General features: G+C 60.6%; 2 protein-coding genes across 2 annotated transcripts; one reads left to right on the top strand and one right to left on the bottom strand.

The window, feature by feature from the left end:
• Positions 1-360: 360 nt before the first annotated feature.
• On the top strand, positions 361-1788 carry MRPL52 (mitochondrial ribosomal protein L52). The gene is made up of 5 exons (XM_038369433.2): positions 361-507; positions 639-714; positions 1076-1143; positions 1292-1356; positions 1620-1788. Exons 1-5 carry the CDS (start codon positions 444-446, stop codon positions 1770-1772), a joined length of 426 nt encoding a protein of 141 aa, XP_038225361.1. The 5' UTR covers positions 361-443; the 3' UTR covers positions 1773-1788.
• Positions 1789-4391: 2603 nt separating this feature from the next.
• On the bottom strand, positions 4392-15908 carry MMP14 (matrix metallopeptidase 14). The gene is made up of 10 exons (XM_038369427.2): positions 15697-15908; positions 12029-12177; positions 11224-11346; positions 10177-10484; positions 9108-9269; positions 8507-8667; positions 8174-8312; positions 7924-8074; positions 7144-7259; positions 4392-6589 (listed from the first exon to the last, which is right to left on the bottom strand). The coding sequence occupies exons 1-10, from the start codon at positions 15796-15798 to the stop codon at positions 6261-6263; spliced, it is 1740 nt and encodes a 579-aa protein (XP_038225355.1). The 5' UTR covers positions 15799-15908; the 3' UTR covers positions 4392-6260.
• Between the last annotated feature and the right edge of the window lie 1052 nt (positions 15909-16960).

Raw genomic sequence — 16960 nt, 5'->3', positions numbered from 1 at the left:
TGCTGTCCCCATTTAAATTCTTTCCCAAATATAGCGACGTCATGTAGTTCCGTAACCAAGATGGCGCTGCCTGTATTTCCTCACCAACATGGCGGCTCACAGCCTTTGGCTATTCAAGATGGCCACCCCCATGAATTCCACGTTCAATGTGGTTAATAGACAATATCTGGCCGGAAGATGGCGCCCTCCTGCAAGTTCGTGCCAAGATGGTCCGCAGACCCCCTTTCCATACAATTCCCTTAGCACGTGTGTCCAATATGGCGGCGCCTATCTCCCTTCAAAAAAACATGGCAGCTCCCATACCAAAAATGGCGGACCACTTCACCAATATGGCCGATGCCACGGTTCCCATTCTGAACATGGCGTCGCCCATTGGGCGCTCCCATTTCTAACATGGCGGCGCCTGTAGCCTCCCTGCCGTACAGACTATAAATTGCTCCCACATGATCGCAGCGCTGCTTCCTGTCCCATTTCCCAAAATGGCAGCCTCCCTGGGCCCGAGGCTGGGTAGGGGAATGGGGCGAGATCTAGTATGGGGCGGGGTCGGATCATGGGGTGGGGGCGATGTGGGGGGAGGGGATTCTCAGGTTGGCAATTGGGGGCCCCCATATCTCACTGACCCCCTATTTCCCCCCCAGCGCCTCGCCTGGCCGCAGCCCCCCGGCACATTCACTGCGGCGCCGCCCGCCCGGCCGTGGGGCAATGGAGAGCCCAGTGAGTGGGGCTGCGGGTCGGGAGTGGGGGGCACCAGGAGCAGGGAGGGGGCTGCGGGTCGGGAATGGGGGGCACCAGGAGGGGTCAGGGGGCTGTGGGTCGGGAATGGGGGGCACCGGGAGGGGGGGCTGCGGGTCGGGAGTGGGGGGCACCGGCAGGATGGGGGAGAGGCCTGGGGGGCAGGGGGCTGCGGGTCGGGAGTGGGGGGCGTCGGGAGGGGGCAGGGGGCTGCGGGTCGGGAGTGGGGGCCCCGGGAGGAGGGTGGGGTGTGGGGGGCATTGGGAGGGGGCTGCGGGTGGGGAGTGGGGGGCACCGGAAGGAGGCTGGGGGCTCGTTGTGACCCCCTTTCCCTTCACCCCAGGCAGGGACTTGCCCCCAGCTCGGCCGGCTATGGGCCCCTCCGCGATCTACCTGACTGGTCCTTTGTAGGTGAGAATCTTCCTCTGTTACCACCCTGCCTCCCTGGACGCCTGGGTTCTCTCCCCGGGGTGGGAGGAGCGGGGGCTGGGACGGGAGCTCGGACTCCTGGGTTCCATCATGGGGCAATGGTGTTCACTGACTTCTCGGATCTCCCCAGACGGGCGCCCCGCCCCCCTGTGGAAGGGCCAGACCCGCCGGCGACAGGAAGACGAGGCCTTTGCGGTGAGTGGGGGGCCAGGGGGTTCCAGGGGCTGGGAGCCCGGACTCCTGGGTTCTCTCTCTGGCTCTGGGAGAGGAGTGGGGGCTGGTGGGGCAGAGCAAGGAGGGCTGGGAGCCTGGACTTCTGGGTTCTCTCCCCAATTCTGGGAGGGGAGCGAGAGCTGGTGACTAGCGCAGTGGGGCTGGGATCCCCTGGCGTTGCTCTCGGGCCAGGAGCCAGGTCTCCTGGGTTCTCAGGGCCCCCCTCACCCCCTCTCTCTCCCCAGCGGCGCGTGGCCCTGCTGGCCCAGGAGATGGAGCGGGGCCTGCAGCGCTGGCAGGTCCAGCAGCGCCAGCATCAGGAGGCCAACGAGAGCAAGAGACGGAACCAGCTTCAGCCCAAGGGGGCTGCCTTGCGACGGGGCAGCCCCCCCCAATAAATCCCTGCGCCCCCAGCGACCGTGTCGGCCTGCTTTCCGCGCCCGGCCAGGACGCCTGGGTTCTCTCCTGGCTGTGGGTTAGAGCGGGGGGAGCGGGGCTGAGAACCTGGGTGGACTCATCGGGTGACAACCTCCTGTTTCCCTCCCCCCTGCAGGATGTGAGCTCAGGCTCTGGAGGAAGCAACAGAGACTGAGGGGTCACTTTCCTTCCCCCCCCAGCCCTGCCGGTGCCCCTCACTCCTGACCCGCAGCCCCTGCCCCCCCCGCTCTGCCAGTGCCCCTCACTCCCGACCCGCAGCCCCAGCCCCCCCATCCTGCCGGTGCCCATTACTCCCGACCCGCAGCCCCTGCCCCCCCAGCCCTGCCGGTGCCCCTCGTGCCCGACCCGCAGCCCCTGCCCCTCACTCCCGAACCGCAGGCCCTGCCAGCCCAGCCCAACCCAGCCTTGTCCCCCCCATCCTGCCGGTGCCCCTCACTCCCGACCCACGGCCCCTGCTATTGTTTTTTCTGTGTTTCTCCCCTTTTCTCTGTCTCCCGAGTGTTTCATCACAGGCGAGTCATGAGGGCTGTGACTTGGGCCAGCTGCAGTTTCGTGGCTGGTGGGTGTGGGCGGGTGGATTTCCCCTCCCCCCCCCCCCCCAAGAGTTGGCTGTTTTGCAATCCAGGCACTCCCCCCTCCCCTCCCCCAACAGCTGTAATTGCTTCCAGATGTGCAGCCACGACAGCGGCTGACTTCATCTGACTTCATCGTGTGGGCACCGTGCCCGGCGCACGGGACCGGGGGAAGGCAGCCAGGGCTGGGGGGAGGGAAGACAGTGCCCCTTGCTGGGCCCCCTGTTCCCTGCCCTGGAGCCCCGCCACCCCGCACCCCCATTTGTTGTGTACTGTGCCGGCAGGATGATACGGGATGGGGATTTCTGGCTTTTTGGATCCGGCAGGAGATTGAAATAGGGGAAATCGCGGTTAGACCCACGTCATGGTGTCTGGACCACAAGCCGTGGGTTTGGTGATTCAGCCCCCCACAGCTCTGTTGGTACGTCTCACTCCTCTGACCTGCAGCCCCTTCTAGCCCAGCCCTGCCCCCCAGCTCTGCTGGTGCCCCTCAATCCTGACCTGCAGCCCCCTGCTAGCCCAGCCCTGCCAGTGCCCCCTCACTCCCGACTCACAGCCTCTGCTAGCCCAGCCCTGGGATCCCCCCAGCCCTACTTCCCCTCTATCTTCACCCTTTAGAAAACGCACTCAATTCATTTGCAAAAAAAAAAATCACTTTTTATTCATTTTGATTTTTCTTTAAAAAAAAAAAAAATCCCCTGACAAATGTCCCCAAATCTCCATTTTTCGCTAATTTTCTCCCCAAAGCTGCCTGCCAACATGAACCAAAAAAATCCCTTCAAATGAAACAAACAACTTGAAAACACGAGACCCTGGAGATGTTTCCAGTGGCCGCAGAGCCGGGTTTGTGTTACAAGGAGAGAGATCCTGGAAGGACGCACTGAGAATCCCCCAGTGTATCCAATTCTTCCCAAAACTGGGGTTTGTTTATTTCTAACAGTGAAGGAGGAAGAAAAACTTCAATGTTGTAATTCAGTTCCCAGGAAAACGCTGATGTAAGTCAAGGAAGATCATAACATAAAACCACAACATTGTGTAGAAATCCGGCAGTGTATGAAACTCCCACAGGGTTTTCACTGGCAGGTGGGACAGAATAGTTCTGAAATCTCAGGACAATTGAACCATCAAATCCCTGCACTCTTGTTGTTTCCACCCTGGAGATGGCGAGATCACACCAAAACCAGGTGAATTTCTGGATAATTTGACTTACAATTTATTCAGATTGATTTTTCCTCAGATCAAAAACAGAACTGGGCGTTTTCCTACCACGTTTTTACTCCCCATCCCCCGGGGAAGTGACTTCTTTGTTGTTAGGATTTTGCAGCTAATAACAAATCTCTCAAAGAAACTGTAGCACACCCAAGAGAGGAACAGAAAGGCCTGAATTGTCCTTGGAAAATGGGGGTGTCTCTTGAGGAGCGAGGGCAGGATGTGAATATCCCTGTTTATTTAGCAATTCAAACGTGGCTTGTTTCTTAAATGCGCCCGCTGCTGGGTTTCGTCAAACCGACCATCTGGAAATAATAGCCAGGAAAGGCCCCGCCGCTGGCGCAATAGGACGGATATTGATTCTTAAGAGCCGACACAAATGCCAATAATTTCCTGGGACATTTTTTAACAGTCAAACCAGCATTTTGGATGCAGTGATTGGGGGGGGTTAATGAGTTAATTCCAATTCCCTGCTGAAGATCGTTAAAATGTACTGGGGCTTTTAATAACTGCTGTTAATGATTAATAGCTCAATAATTGCTAATAAAAGCCTCTGCAAACCAGCTGCCAGTTTTATTCAATTTCCCCAAATGCTAGAGGTTTAAAAATAAGGAAAATTGTGAATACCCCACCCCAAAAGTTCAAACCCCAATTCCTGGGGTTTCATTCAAGTTGCCCTGGGTTCTTACTGCCATGGAAGAGTAACTACTGTGCTGGCCGCCCCAACAGAAATTACCGACACGATTTATACAATTTCCCCAGCAATCGGTGGTGAATATTAAGAGCAAAATCATAATAAATCCTCAGAAAGGGGGGTTTATTACGAAGAGTGATAGCTGCAATTGAAATCTGTGGGCGTTTTCATGGCACGTACATTCCCCGAGCGATACCTGCTAAAACCCACGGCCATGTTAATAAAAAGCCCAACAATTCAACTGAGATGATTTCCCCAGAAACGCGTTGACTCAATAGCAAAATAATATTAATAACAATAATACATTGAAAAATACCAAGAGAGACAAACCAACCCTCCCCCCAGAAAGCACTTTAATCCGACGGTTTCAAAACACCCTGGTGAAAATCCCTCCGAAGCGGGTGCAGGGCAAAGCAGGCCCCTTGTCCCAGCCAGCGGGAATTGAGGGGCATCCCCCTGCACCCCGATACCACCCCCTCCCCCACTTACACACTGATTTTAGTTAATTGCCTTTTGTTCTATACAATAATTAAGTTTTTTTATTACAAAAATTATACATTTTTTATAAAAACCCAAACAAAAATCCCCCAATGAGACCCCTCCCCAACACGGGAGAGGAAAGAGGAGGGGACCCCTAAACCTGACTCTTGCTCCACTGAACCAGCCCATTCACCCCCAAACTGGGCCCACAGCGCACCCCCTAACCAGCCCCCCATCTGCCCCATTCATCCCAAACTGGATCCAGCCACGGTCCCTGCCCCCTACAGTATCCCCCCCACCCTCTTTCCTAGGCAGATTCTATGGGATGGTCTCTGATACCTGGGTGACCCCTACTGGGCTGTGATCCCCTATTACTCAGGATGGGGGGGTGCAAGATTCCCTGCCACCCTGTTTGCGGCCCTGCAGGAAAGTGGGGGCAAAATAAGGCCCCCGCCCCCTTCCTTTGGCTCTTCCCCCAAAAACATCATGCTGCCCCATGAGCACCCTGCCTGTTTTCCCATCATCCCCTGCTACTGTTGCTCTAGCCCCGCCCATTAGAATGCCCTGGGTTTGACCTAGCTCTGTCCATTGTACTGCATGGCAACCGTCATCTGCATAGCCCTGCCCACTGTAATGCAAAGTCCCCTTATTTGCATAGACCCACCCACTAGAATGCAAAGCCCCCACATCTGTGTAGCCCAGCCCACTGGAATGCAAAGCCCCCTTATCTGCATAGACCCGGCCATTTAATGCTAAAGCCCCGCCCTCTTTAGCCAAATGCCTTCCCTCTTTTACTAGCTCCACCCCCATGGTTATTATGGCCCCTCCCCCTCTGTGGCTCCACCCCTGGGCTCCCAAGGCCCTGTCTAAAGTACCTGAGGGCCAACCAGGGTCCTCCATTCCACAGACAGCCCTGCCCCCCACTTTGTACACAGACCAATGGGAGATTCAGCCCAACCCAACCGACAAACAGGGGAAATAGAGCCAAGCTGATTGGCTAGGTCATGTGCCCAAGACTGGTGGGAGGAGCCCGCATGACCTATGGGGAGGTAATCACACTGCTGTCTCCCATTGGCTTCCCCTCTGGTGAGGTGAAAGTTGAGAGGTCATAGGGGAAGTTGAAGGGCCTGAACTTTGACCTTTCCCCAGGAGCTCAAAGGACACATGGTTACACAAGGGGAAGGGGTCAGGGGTCACCCCGCAGGCTAGTGAGCGCGCTCAGCACGCTTCACGGAGGGGGGGGAAGGAATGTCAGAAAGGAGGAGGTGCCAAGGGGAAGCCCCCACCCTTCACATCTTGTCCAGCAGGGAAGGGGAGGAGCTTAAGGGGAGGAGCCAGAGAGAAGCCCCGCCTCTCACACCTTGTCCAGCAGGGAGTGCTGGCAGTGCAGCGGGGGGGCGGAGCTGGGGAGGAGCCAGAGGAACCCCGCCCCCTCACCTTGTCCAGCAGGGGGCAGGGCCAGGGAGGCGGGCAGGGCCGGGGAGCCCCGCCCCTCACACCTTGTCCAGCAGGGAGCGCTGGCAGTGCAGCAGCCGCTTGGGGGTCCCGCGGCGTTTGAAGACCAGGACGGCAGCGCCCAGCGCCAGGGCGCAGAGCAGCAGCATGACGGGGAGAACCACGGCGGCCAGGTCCACCGCCCCGCCTCCCGCCTCATCCACCTCGATGACGATGACCTCGGTCTCCTCCCGCTCTTCATCCTCGCGCCGGCCGCCCCTGCAGCCCAGCCAGTCCCGCAGCGCCGACTTGGGGTAGCCCGGTTCCACCCGCAGCTGCTGGTTGTTGAACTTCCAGTAGCGGCCGCCCTTGTAGAAATAGGTGAAGGCTGCGTGGCGGGGGGGGAGCGGGGCGAAGAGACCCACGGACGGGAGGAGACGGATGGACACAGGGATAGACAGATAGGAGAAGACGGATGTACGGACACATGGATAAGAGGACAGAGAGAGAGACGGACGGGGAAGAGAGGGGCGGACGGACGCAGGGCCAGACAGGGAGGACGGACAGATGGATATACAGCCAGATGTGTCAGAAGACATACAGACAGAGTCAAGCAAGGAGGAGATGGACACAGGACCAGACGGGAGGAGATGGACGGGGGACCGGGATGGGATGGGATGGATGAGGAGTGGCGGAAAGAGGGGAATAAAGCAGAGGCAAATCAGCCACGTCCCTCAAAGTCCCTCCCCCACCGCTGCCCTGAGCCCTATCAACCCTCCTGGTGACGTCAGAGCCTGGGTGGGGACCCCACGGCCCAAAAGTCCCACCACTCGCCTCCCTGCGTCACCCCGGGCTCCCCCCCATGCCTCCCCACAGATGTCCCAGCCAGGTGGGGCTCGGCCGAAGCGCTCCCCCCCTTTGTCCCCCACGTCCCCGCCATACCTTCATCGCTGCCCATGAAGGCCCCACGGGGTGACTCGGGAATTCCCTCCCAGACGGCAACGTTCTTGGGGTACTCGGCATCCACTGAGCGGCTCTCCTCATTGAAACGGTAATATCTGCGAGGGAGGGGACAATGAAGGGGGGCTAACAATGGGGGGGATCCCAGCGGGGGACTCTCTGGAGGGGCGCTAACAGCACAGGGGGACCCCAGGATGGGGAGTGGGGAGTCCCAGTGGGGGGATCTCTGGGGTGGCACTGACAGCACAGGTGGACCCCAGAATGGGGAGTGGGGGGTCCTAGTGGGGGAATATCTGGGAGGCTCTGACAGCACAGGGGGATGTCAGGGTGGAGGTCACTGTTCCCTCTAAGCTGCACACATATCCTAAACCCCACGCACATGGTGAAACACTGCACATACAACAATTTGCACAGAAGAAATTTTTTGTGCACACAGTCTGTCAAAAATTAGAAGGAACATTGGTCAGGGTCACAGTGGAGGGAATCTCTGGGGGGTGCTCACAGCACAGGGGGACCCTGGGGTGAAGAGTGGGGGGTCCCAGAGGGTGGCTGTCTGGGGCAGCACTGACAGCCCAGGGGGACCTCGGATTAGGGAGTGGGGGTCCCAGTGGGGGATGTTCTGGGGGGCACTGACAGCACAGGGGGACCCCAGGGTGGGTAGTGGGGGGTCCCAGCAGGGGACTCTCTGGGGGGCACTGACAGCACAGGGGGACCCCAAGGAGTCCCTGTGGGGGGGTTGCATGGGGGACGACTCGCACTGACTTGTTGCCCCGGAAGAAGTAGGTTTTCCCACTGGGCATCCAGAAGAGGGCAGCATCGATGCGATCAGTGGGGAGCCCCCGGCCCAACTCCCGGAGAGGTTTCGGGTACCCAGGCTGCAGGATGGCTTCATCAAACACCCAGTGCTTGTCACCTGCAGAGCGTGAAGGCAGGGTCAGCCCCAGTGGGGAATGGCCCCATCCCCCACCCCCAGCCTGCCTCCCCCCCAGGAAAAGGCCCCGCATTCTGGTACCTTTGAAGAAGACAAATTTCCCGTCTTTCCTCTCATAGGCCGTGCTGATTGATGCCGGGAGACCGACCCAGAACTGGCCAATGGGGAGTGGATATCCATCCATGACCCGGTTATTCCGGACCCGCCAGAACCAGCGCTCCTGGGACCAGAGAAATTCATAGTTCTGCCAGTGCCCCTCACTCCCGACCCGCAGCCCCTACTAGCCCAGCCCTGGCCCTCCCCAGCTCTGGCAGGGCCCCTCACTCCTGACCCACAGACCCCTGCCAGCCCGGCCCTGCCCCCTCCCAGCTCTGCTGGTGCCCCTCACTCCTGACCCACAGACCCCACACACACCTTGAAGACGAACATCTCCCCACGCAGGACGGCAATGGTGTCAAAGTTGCCGTCGCAGATGTTGGGACCGTAGGGGGGGTTGTTGGGCTCATCAGGCACATGGGGCCTGGCCGTGGTGTGGGGCACCGGGGGGGCCTTGGTGGGGACCCCCGACTTGCTCCCTGGGCAAAGGGACACAAAGGGTTAATGGAGAGCGGAGGAGATTGGGGTTCCCATGGGTGCGGGCAACCTGTGAGGGGAGGGGTCAGGGACTATGAGGGAGTCTGGGTGGGGGTCAGGTGTTGTGCCCCAGTGCCCAGTGCTGCGGGCTGTGGGTGCCCTGTCATTCAGGGTGAGGTTCAGGGGGTGACGGTATGGGCTGCTGGCTGGGGTTGGGATGGGAGTGGAGTCAGCATGAAGGGCGAGGCAGTGTCACACCCAAAGAAGTTAAAGGTTAAGGTCGGGGTGAGGATGCGGGTCACACCCCCAGAGAAGGGCAGGGCCCCCTGCACTGTGAAGCCGCAGGTGCCCTGTTGGCGGGTTAGGAGCTGGGTGGTCACATGCTCCTGCATGCCTCGTCAATGGGCAGGGTTTACAGTTTCGGGGCAGGGGGCAATCGCACCATAGAGCTGCTGGATGCCGCGCAGGTCATCGTCCGGCAGCACAAACTTCTCAGTGTCCATCCACTGGTAGAAGGGCGCCATGATGGCCGAGGGGTCGTTCGAATGCTCCAGCCCCAGTGCATGGCCCAGCTCGTGCACGGCCACCAGAAAGATGTCGTTCCCTGGGGGAGCGGGAGCGTCAGCGTGTGGCACAGCCTGATGGGGATGTCACCACAGCCGCCCAGGAACGGGGACTTCACCGTATCCACCTGGGAACGGGGACGTCACCACATTCACCCCAGAACGGGATGTCACTGCATCTGTCTTAGGACAGGGATGTCACCAGGACCGGGGACACACCATGTCTGCCCAATAGCAGGGACATCACCACGGCCAACTGGGAATGGGGACGCCACCACGTCTGCACAGGTGAGATCATCCCCCCTGCCCCACATGTTCAATTCCCACAAACCCCTTGGAAATGGGACATGCAGGGGACTGGCTGGGGGTAGGGAATGGGGCACTGGCCCAATCCAGCCCCAGAGCAGGGGACTGTCTGGCTCAGGGGACAGGGAATGGGACATGGGGCCTTTCCCCTCTGGGAGGCACCAACTCTGATCCCGCCCTTAGGGGACTGGCTGGCTCAGGAGCGGCTCCCATGGGGCCCAGAGGGGAGGATTTGGGGGGTTCCCACTGGTGTGGAAAGGAGAAGTGACGCCATAGTCAGCCCATAGTCAATGAGTTGGGGGAAGGGACTTTCCCAGCGTCTCCTTCCCTGCCCTGCTCCCCTCCCTCGCCTCCCTCCATCCCTGAAAGAGAAAGTCCTGTTGACTCCCCCTCCCACTTCTTGCCACGCTCCCAGCCCCCCATATCCTCTCCCACCACTCCCCCGACACCCCATCTATCCCCCTGCATACCCCGAACCCCCTATGCCCTCTCCCTTCCCCCAAGCTCTCTACCTGCTCGCCAGCCCCCCATAAACTCTCCCGCCACTCCCCCGACACCCCATCTGTCCCCGACTACCCCAAACCCCCTATGCCCTCTCCCTTGCCCCCGAGCCCTCCACCCGCTCGCCAGCCCCCCACTTACCATTGAGGTCATCATTGCGGACGGTCCAGGGCTCGGCCAAGTCGAAGTGGGTGTCACCGCCGATGTGGGGGCCGGGGAAGTAGGCGTGGGCCAGGAAGCCCCCCTCCCCGTCGAAGGGGGTGCTGTCACCGTGGAAACCCTCGGCGAAGAAGATCATGATGTCGGCCTGCGGCGCCCGGCCCTGGCGCACGTGGGCGTAGGGCACCTCGCGGAAGCGCAGCGGCGTGGCCGCCCCCCACACCCCAAAGGCCCGGCGGATGGCTTCGAACGTGGCTGCCTCACCCACCTTGGGCGTGTAGTTCTGGATGCTGGCGGAGGGCGGGGGGAGAGAGCCTGGGTCAGACCTGCCTGGCTCCCCCGCATTGCTGCCCCATGGTCACTGTACGGCTCCCCCCGCCCCGTCACTGTCCCATACCCCCCACTTCCCCCTGCCCCCCATCACTGCTCCACAGTGCCCCCCCGCCGGCATGATCTCATGGCCACCTAACTGTCCCACACCCACAGCTCTGTCACTGCCCCACAGACCTATGGCTACCCCACTGCCCTCCCACAGCCCACGGCTTCCCACAGCCCCCTGTCTCTGCCCCACAGCTTCCTCAGTGCCCCCTGGCTCCCATCACTGCTCCACAGCACTCCCACCTCCCCAGCATGGTGTCATGGCCACCCAACTGTCCCACACCCACAGCCCCCCATCACTGCCCCTCGACCACCCAACTGTCTTCCCTGCAACCTCCTGTCACTGCCCCCCAGCCACCGCACTGCCCCCCACAGCCCTGTCATTGCCCCACAGACCCATGGCTCCCCACAGCCCCCTGTCACTTCCCCACAGCTCCCTCACTGCCCCATGGCTCCCCCATCACTACCCCACAGACCTCCCCCAAAATGGCCCCTTTGTCTTCAACCTGCCTGCCTGCCCAGAGCCCACCCAGTTCCCCATGGGCCCCTCAGCCCCATGGCCCCCCAAGTCTCTGCACCTTCACATTCACCCCCAACTCCTTACACCTCCAGCCAGTCCCCCCCACACACACACACTCCCTAGCCTCTCACCAGAACGTAATCTCGTTGTGCTGCCATTTCAGGCCCTGGATGGCGTAGCGCCTGCGCCGAACATTGGCCTTGATCTCGGCCCCGAACTTATCCGGGACACCACAGCGGGGCCGCTGCATGGCCCTGAGGGAGTGGAGAGGAAGGGTAAGCCAGGGAGGGGCAATTTCATTAGAACTTGTCCCTGGGGGCAGAGTCTCCCAGCACTTGGAGCAGTTTTTCGTGTGCATGAGGGTTGAGATCCCTTCTCCTCAGTATCATGTGGCCTGGAGTTCCATGGGCTTATCCCGCCCATTTCCTTTCAAAGGGACCATTGAACAGACCCTGACCGAGATCAGGGCCCTCATGGTGCTGGGTGCTCCACAGACTCCAGGTCACTAGTAGAGTTGGGAATAGAACCCAGGCGTCCTGCCCCTTCCCCCTGTGACATCACAGGTTTGTAGCCCTGCTGTTACTCCCGGCTCCCAGAATGGAGCAAAGGTCCGAATCCCGGGCCATTTCCTCCCTTCCCAAATCCCACCACAGTTCCTGGCTTCATACCCGCCCTGGGGCTTGGATTGGGGGCACCAGTTTGGGAAAATCCCATGATTCTCAGTGGTGGGAATTTCCAAAGAGGCAACCCTGATTGACCGCTTAGGGCGCTAAAACCCAACATCCATTGGCACCCAACCCCCATTGACCCCTAGTGGGGCTAGAACCCAATATCCTTTGGCCCCCAGTCCCATTGACCCCTCACAGCACTAGAACTCAAAGCCCAGTAGGCTCAATGGGGGTGGCTCTCCTGGGGCTTGGCAGTGGGGTGACTCACCTCATGGTGTCGGCGTCAGCAGTCCCAGTGACCCGTAGGCCATAGAAGCTCTGCATGGCGCTGATGGCAGCCGAGAGCGACTGGGGCGAGCGCTGGGTGTGGGTCCGCAAGTCGCCGGGGGGGAGGTACCCGTACTGCTGCAGCCAGGCCTGGGGAATGAGAGAGTCAAGGGGGGCCCACAGATCCCCACAACACCGACCACCCATCCTCCCTCCCTCTGAGCAGCCCCCCAATGCCCAGCTCACACACACCTGCCCTCCATCCTCCATAAACACCCCCACCTACCCTCCTTATCCCTCACACCCCCAGCCCCCACCTGCCCCACACAAACCCCCACACATACCCTTCACTGATCATTCCATGCCCTCACCCCCACCCCACCCACATAGTGATGCCTAAACCCCATCCCCCACACATGCCCCACAACACCCACCCCCATCCCAGACATTGTCCCCTACAACCCACCCCACCCACAGCCCTGAATCCATGCAAGAGCTCACCCACCCATCCCCCAACCCCTGGCATCATGTACTCTGCGACTCAAGGCTGGGCTAGCAGGGGCTGCGGGTCGGGAGTGAGGGGCACCAGCAGAGCTGTGGGGGGGCAGGACTGAGCTAGCAGGGGCTGCGGGTCGGGAGTGAGGGGCACCAGCAGAGCTGTGGGGGGGAAGGACTGAGCTAGCAGGGGCTGTGGGTTGGGAGGGAGGGGCACCAAAGTGCTGGCGGGGAGGGAGGGTTTCATTGAATAAGGGCTGTAAGTCAGAGGCAGGAAGTCGGGGAACCCTTAGCCCAGTGTGCTCTGGATTGTGTCTATTGGATCAATTCCTCACCCATGCTCCCAGTGGCCAGCAAACCCCCCCCCTTGTTTTACCTCCAGAAGCTTCCAGTTGATTTATCCTCCGGCTTTGTTTCTTCCCTCCCTTGCCCCAGCTCTAAATATAGCCCCTCCACCTCCCCCGCTTCCGCTCCCCCACCCCCAGGGGCTAAATTTTCTCTTCCAAGCGAGACACAAACAAGCGTCGCCCACTCGCCGGCGGGCAGATCCCACCAGCTGAACACGCGGTTATCCCTGGCCTGGTTCATTCCTTCTTCCCAGCCAATCCCTCCAGCGCTCGAGTCACCCAGTTCCCCTGCCCTTGTCTCATTTCAACTCGTTTCCATTTGGGGGCCCTGCACTCGTTTATTCCGGGCCTGGTTCGTTCGTTCTTCCCACCAAAAGGTGGAAGGGAAAAGGCTGCCCAGCCCCCTTCACTCCTGACCGCGCCGGGGAAATGTCTTCCTGCCGTTCCTCTGTCGGGCAGCTGGTTCCTCCGTTCTCCCGCAGGCATGCATGGCCCTTGGCCCCATCCCAAGCTCTCCCAAGCCTGCCGGCGTGCATGGCCCTTAGCCCCTATCCCGAGCTCTCCCAAGCCCGCAGGCGTGCGCAGCCCTTGGCCCCTATCCCGAGCTCTCCCAAGCCTGCTGGCGTACGCGGCCCTTGGCCCCTATCCTGAGCTCTCCCGAGCCCGCTGGCATGCGCGGCCCTTGGCCCCATCCCAAGCTCTCCCGAGCCAGCCGGTGTGCGAGGCCCTTGGCCCCTATCCCGAGCCGGCCGGCGTGCGTGGCCCTTGGCCCCTATCCCGAGCTCTCCCAAGCCCGCAGGCGTGCTTGGCCCTTGGCCCCTATCCCGAACTCTCCTGAGCCCGCGGCCCTTGGCCCCTATCCCATGGGCTCCTCACTCACTTCTTCCGTCTCTCTCCCAAGCTGGGGGCAGGAAAGGCAGCGCGCTGGCCCGGTCCCCCCTTCCCCCACTCCCTCTCCCTTCGCCACACAAGCAGGCCTTTGTGGCTGGTGATTTGGTGGCAAGTTCCCCCCCACCCTCCAGGGGATCCCAGCCAGCTCCCCTCCACCCCCACCCCCACCTCCTGGAGCATGGAAGAGAAGGAAGGAGACGGACTTGGCTTGGAGGAGCGAGAGGGCAGAACCGGCAGAGAGTTTGGTGGAAGCCAAGAAAGTGCTGGCCACAGAAATGGGGTGGGAGGCCAGGGCTTTGGTGAGGTCCTTCAAGGAACGATTGTATAACTGGAACAGCCTCCGGACTGGGAACGAGAGAGAGAGAGTGTGTGTGTGTAGGGATAGATACATAGATAGATAGATGGTGTGTGTGTAGATAGATTAGATGATAGAGGGGATACATGGGGTAGTTAGATAGAGATAAAGTGCACGAAAGAAAGAAAGAAAGAAAGAAAGAAAGAAAGAAAGAAAGAAAGAAAGAAAGAAAGAAAGACTGGCAGCCAAAAGAGGAACATGCCAGTTTCTTGGGTGACATCCAGATATTTCGGAGCGGGTCCAGATGTGACTCACGCAGCCCAGCGAGAATGGAGGACTGAAAACACGGAGGGAGTGGAGGAGAGAAGGGGGGAGGTGGGGAGACCCAGGTAGGGGAAGGGAGCTGTGGGAGAGGAGAGCCAGAGAAATACCATTAGTGAAATGAGAGAACGAGAAAATGGCTTAATAAATAAGTACAAGGGGAAGAAGAGAAGGAATGGGTAGACAGAGAAAATCCCCAAAGAAAGGAATGGAAGCAAGGGAATGAGAAAGTCTGGTGAACAGATGAGTGGGCGGGAAGTGGTTCCTGGAGTTACATTTCAGGGCTGGCCCTGGAGGGAGAAGAAAGGATGGCGGAAAAGCCCAGATCAAGGAGTTCAGGAAGGAGAGAAGGAGAAACCCCTAGATGGAGAAGTAGAAAGGAAGAAAGGGGGAAACAGAGGCATGAAAGAAGATTGGTTGGGGGTCACCCCTTACAGAAGTGGGGTCCCTGGGAAGGGGAAGGGAGAAAGGATAGGAAAAGAGTGTAAATAAACAAATAGAAGCGGGGGGGGGAGGAACAAAAGAAAGGAGGGAATGGGACAATCTGGCAAGCGGAGGAATGGAAACAAAAAACCAGGCTTGGAGATAAAGTGCTCGGCTTGCTCCAGACGCAAACCGCGAGGAGGGGAGGAAGGAACCAGCCGCCAGACCACCGGGGCCGTGCAGTGTCTCGCTGTGGAAGGGGTCAGGGCGAAAAGGAAGGAGCGCGGCAGCCGCCGAAGGGAGGGATGAGCGTGCAGCGAAGGGCCGAGGGGCGAGGAACTGGAGCCCAGCGAAGGAATGTGAAAGTTTTTGGCAGCCAAAGTTTGCCGTGGGGGAGGGACGCGCCGCGCACCGGGGAAGCCAGGCACGAAGCGGGATGGGAGCGAGGGAAGGGGAAGGGGCAATGGAGGAGTGCAAAGGGAAGCGTGCGGAGCAGAGCAGAGGGATAAAAGGAGAGGCAGGGAGAGGCGACTGACCCAGCGCCGGAGGGGAGGAATATGAACCGGGGCAGAGGGAGGTGGGGGGCTCGCCCCCCGGCTGGGAAAGAGGGGTCGGGGCGGGGGGACGCAAACGGCAGACAAGAGAAGCGGCCTAAGGTGCGGAGGGAGCAGGCAGCGAGTGTGAAAAGCGGGGACACTTGGTTTTCCGGGCGTGTTGGAGACCAGCCCCCAGCATCGGGAGGGTCCCCAGCGCCGGGCCGTCGGCGCACCCCGGGCGCGGGGGGAAGAGAGCGGGACGGCCCGGGCAACTCTGCGGCGAAGGGCGGGCGGGAGCCCGGCGCCAGCGGCTCGGCCCGCGGCGAGTTGGCCGGCGCGATGCCCAGCGGCCGGGACTCACCTCGGGGCTGAAGCTGGGGCCCCCTGCGGTGCCCTGCAGCAGGGAGCTCAGCGCCAGGCTGGCAGAGAGCAGAGAGGGCACCAGGCTCGGCGAGGGGCTCATCTTCCCGTCCCTCCCTCCGCGGCGACTGTCCCCGTCCCTCGCCTCGCCGCCTCCCCTCGGCCGCTCCCGCCTCCCGCCGCCGGGCTGGGGACGTGGGCAGCGCCTGGCTCCAATTACAGGGCGCGGGGCGGGGGGCTGCGAAGGGACCGGCCGAGGGGGGAGTGGGGAGCGAACCGGTGGTGGATGGAGACACCTAGAGGAGAGCGGCGGGAGAGCTCGAGCCCGGGCTGGCTGGGGAGTTGGATCGGAGGGTGTCTGGGGATGGGTCCGGGGGTGTCTCGGGAGATACATCGGGGGGTGTCTGGGAAGAGAGATCGGAGGCTGTCTGGGGGATAGATCCAGCCGGGGGGTGTCTGGGGGATAGATCCAGCCGGGGGATGGATCTGGGGGGTGAATCCAGGGGTATCTGGAGGTGAATCCGGGGGAGTCTGGTGGGATAGATCGGGGGTATCTGGGGGGTGGATCTGGGATGTCCGGGTGGATGGATCTGGGGATGGATCTGGGTGTCTGGGGGGATAGATCAGGGGACTCTGGGTGGATAGATCTGGTGGATAGATCCGGGGTGTCTGGAGGTGGATCCGAGGGTGTCTGGGGGGATAGATGGGAGGTCTGGGGAGATAGTTCTGGGGGTCGATCTAGGATGTCTGGGTGGCTGGATCTGGGGGTGTCTGAGGGGATGGATCCAAGGGTATCTCGGTGGATAGATCCAGGGATGTCTGGGGGGATAGATCAGGGGATATCTAGGGGGATAGATCCGGGGTGTCTGGGGGGCTAGACCAGGGGATGTCGGGGTGGGGGTGGTGGATCCAGGGATATCTGGGTGTGTAGATCCGGGGATGTCTAGGGGGATAAATTCGGGGTGTTTGGGGGGATAGTTTGGGGGTTCTGGGGGATGGATCTGGGGGTGTCTGGGGTGGATCCAGGGGTGTCTGGGTATGTAGATCCGCGGGTGTCTGGACGGATCAATCAGTGGATTTGTAGGGGGATAGATCTGGGGTGTCTGGGGGTGGATCCGGGGGTTTCTGGAGGGATAGATGGGAGGTCTGGGGGGATAGTTCTGGGGGTGGATCTAGGATGTCTGGGTGGCCGCATCTGGGGGTGTCTGAGGGGATGGATCCAGGGATATCTCGGTGGATAGATCCAGGGATGTCTGGGGGGATAG

The sequence above is a fragment of the Dermochelys coriacea genome, chromosome 13 (assembly GCF_009764565.3).
Source record: "Dermochelys coriacea isolate rDerCor1 chromosome 13, rDerCor1.pri.v4, whole genome shotgun sequence".
Lineage (NCBI taxonomy): Eukaryota > Metazoa > Chordata > Testudines > Dermochelyidae > Dermochelys > Dermochelys coriacea.
The sequence above is the reverse complement of the archived record's forward strand: the minus strand, read 5'-3'. Positions and strand labels throughout refer to the sequence as shown.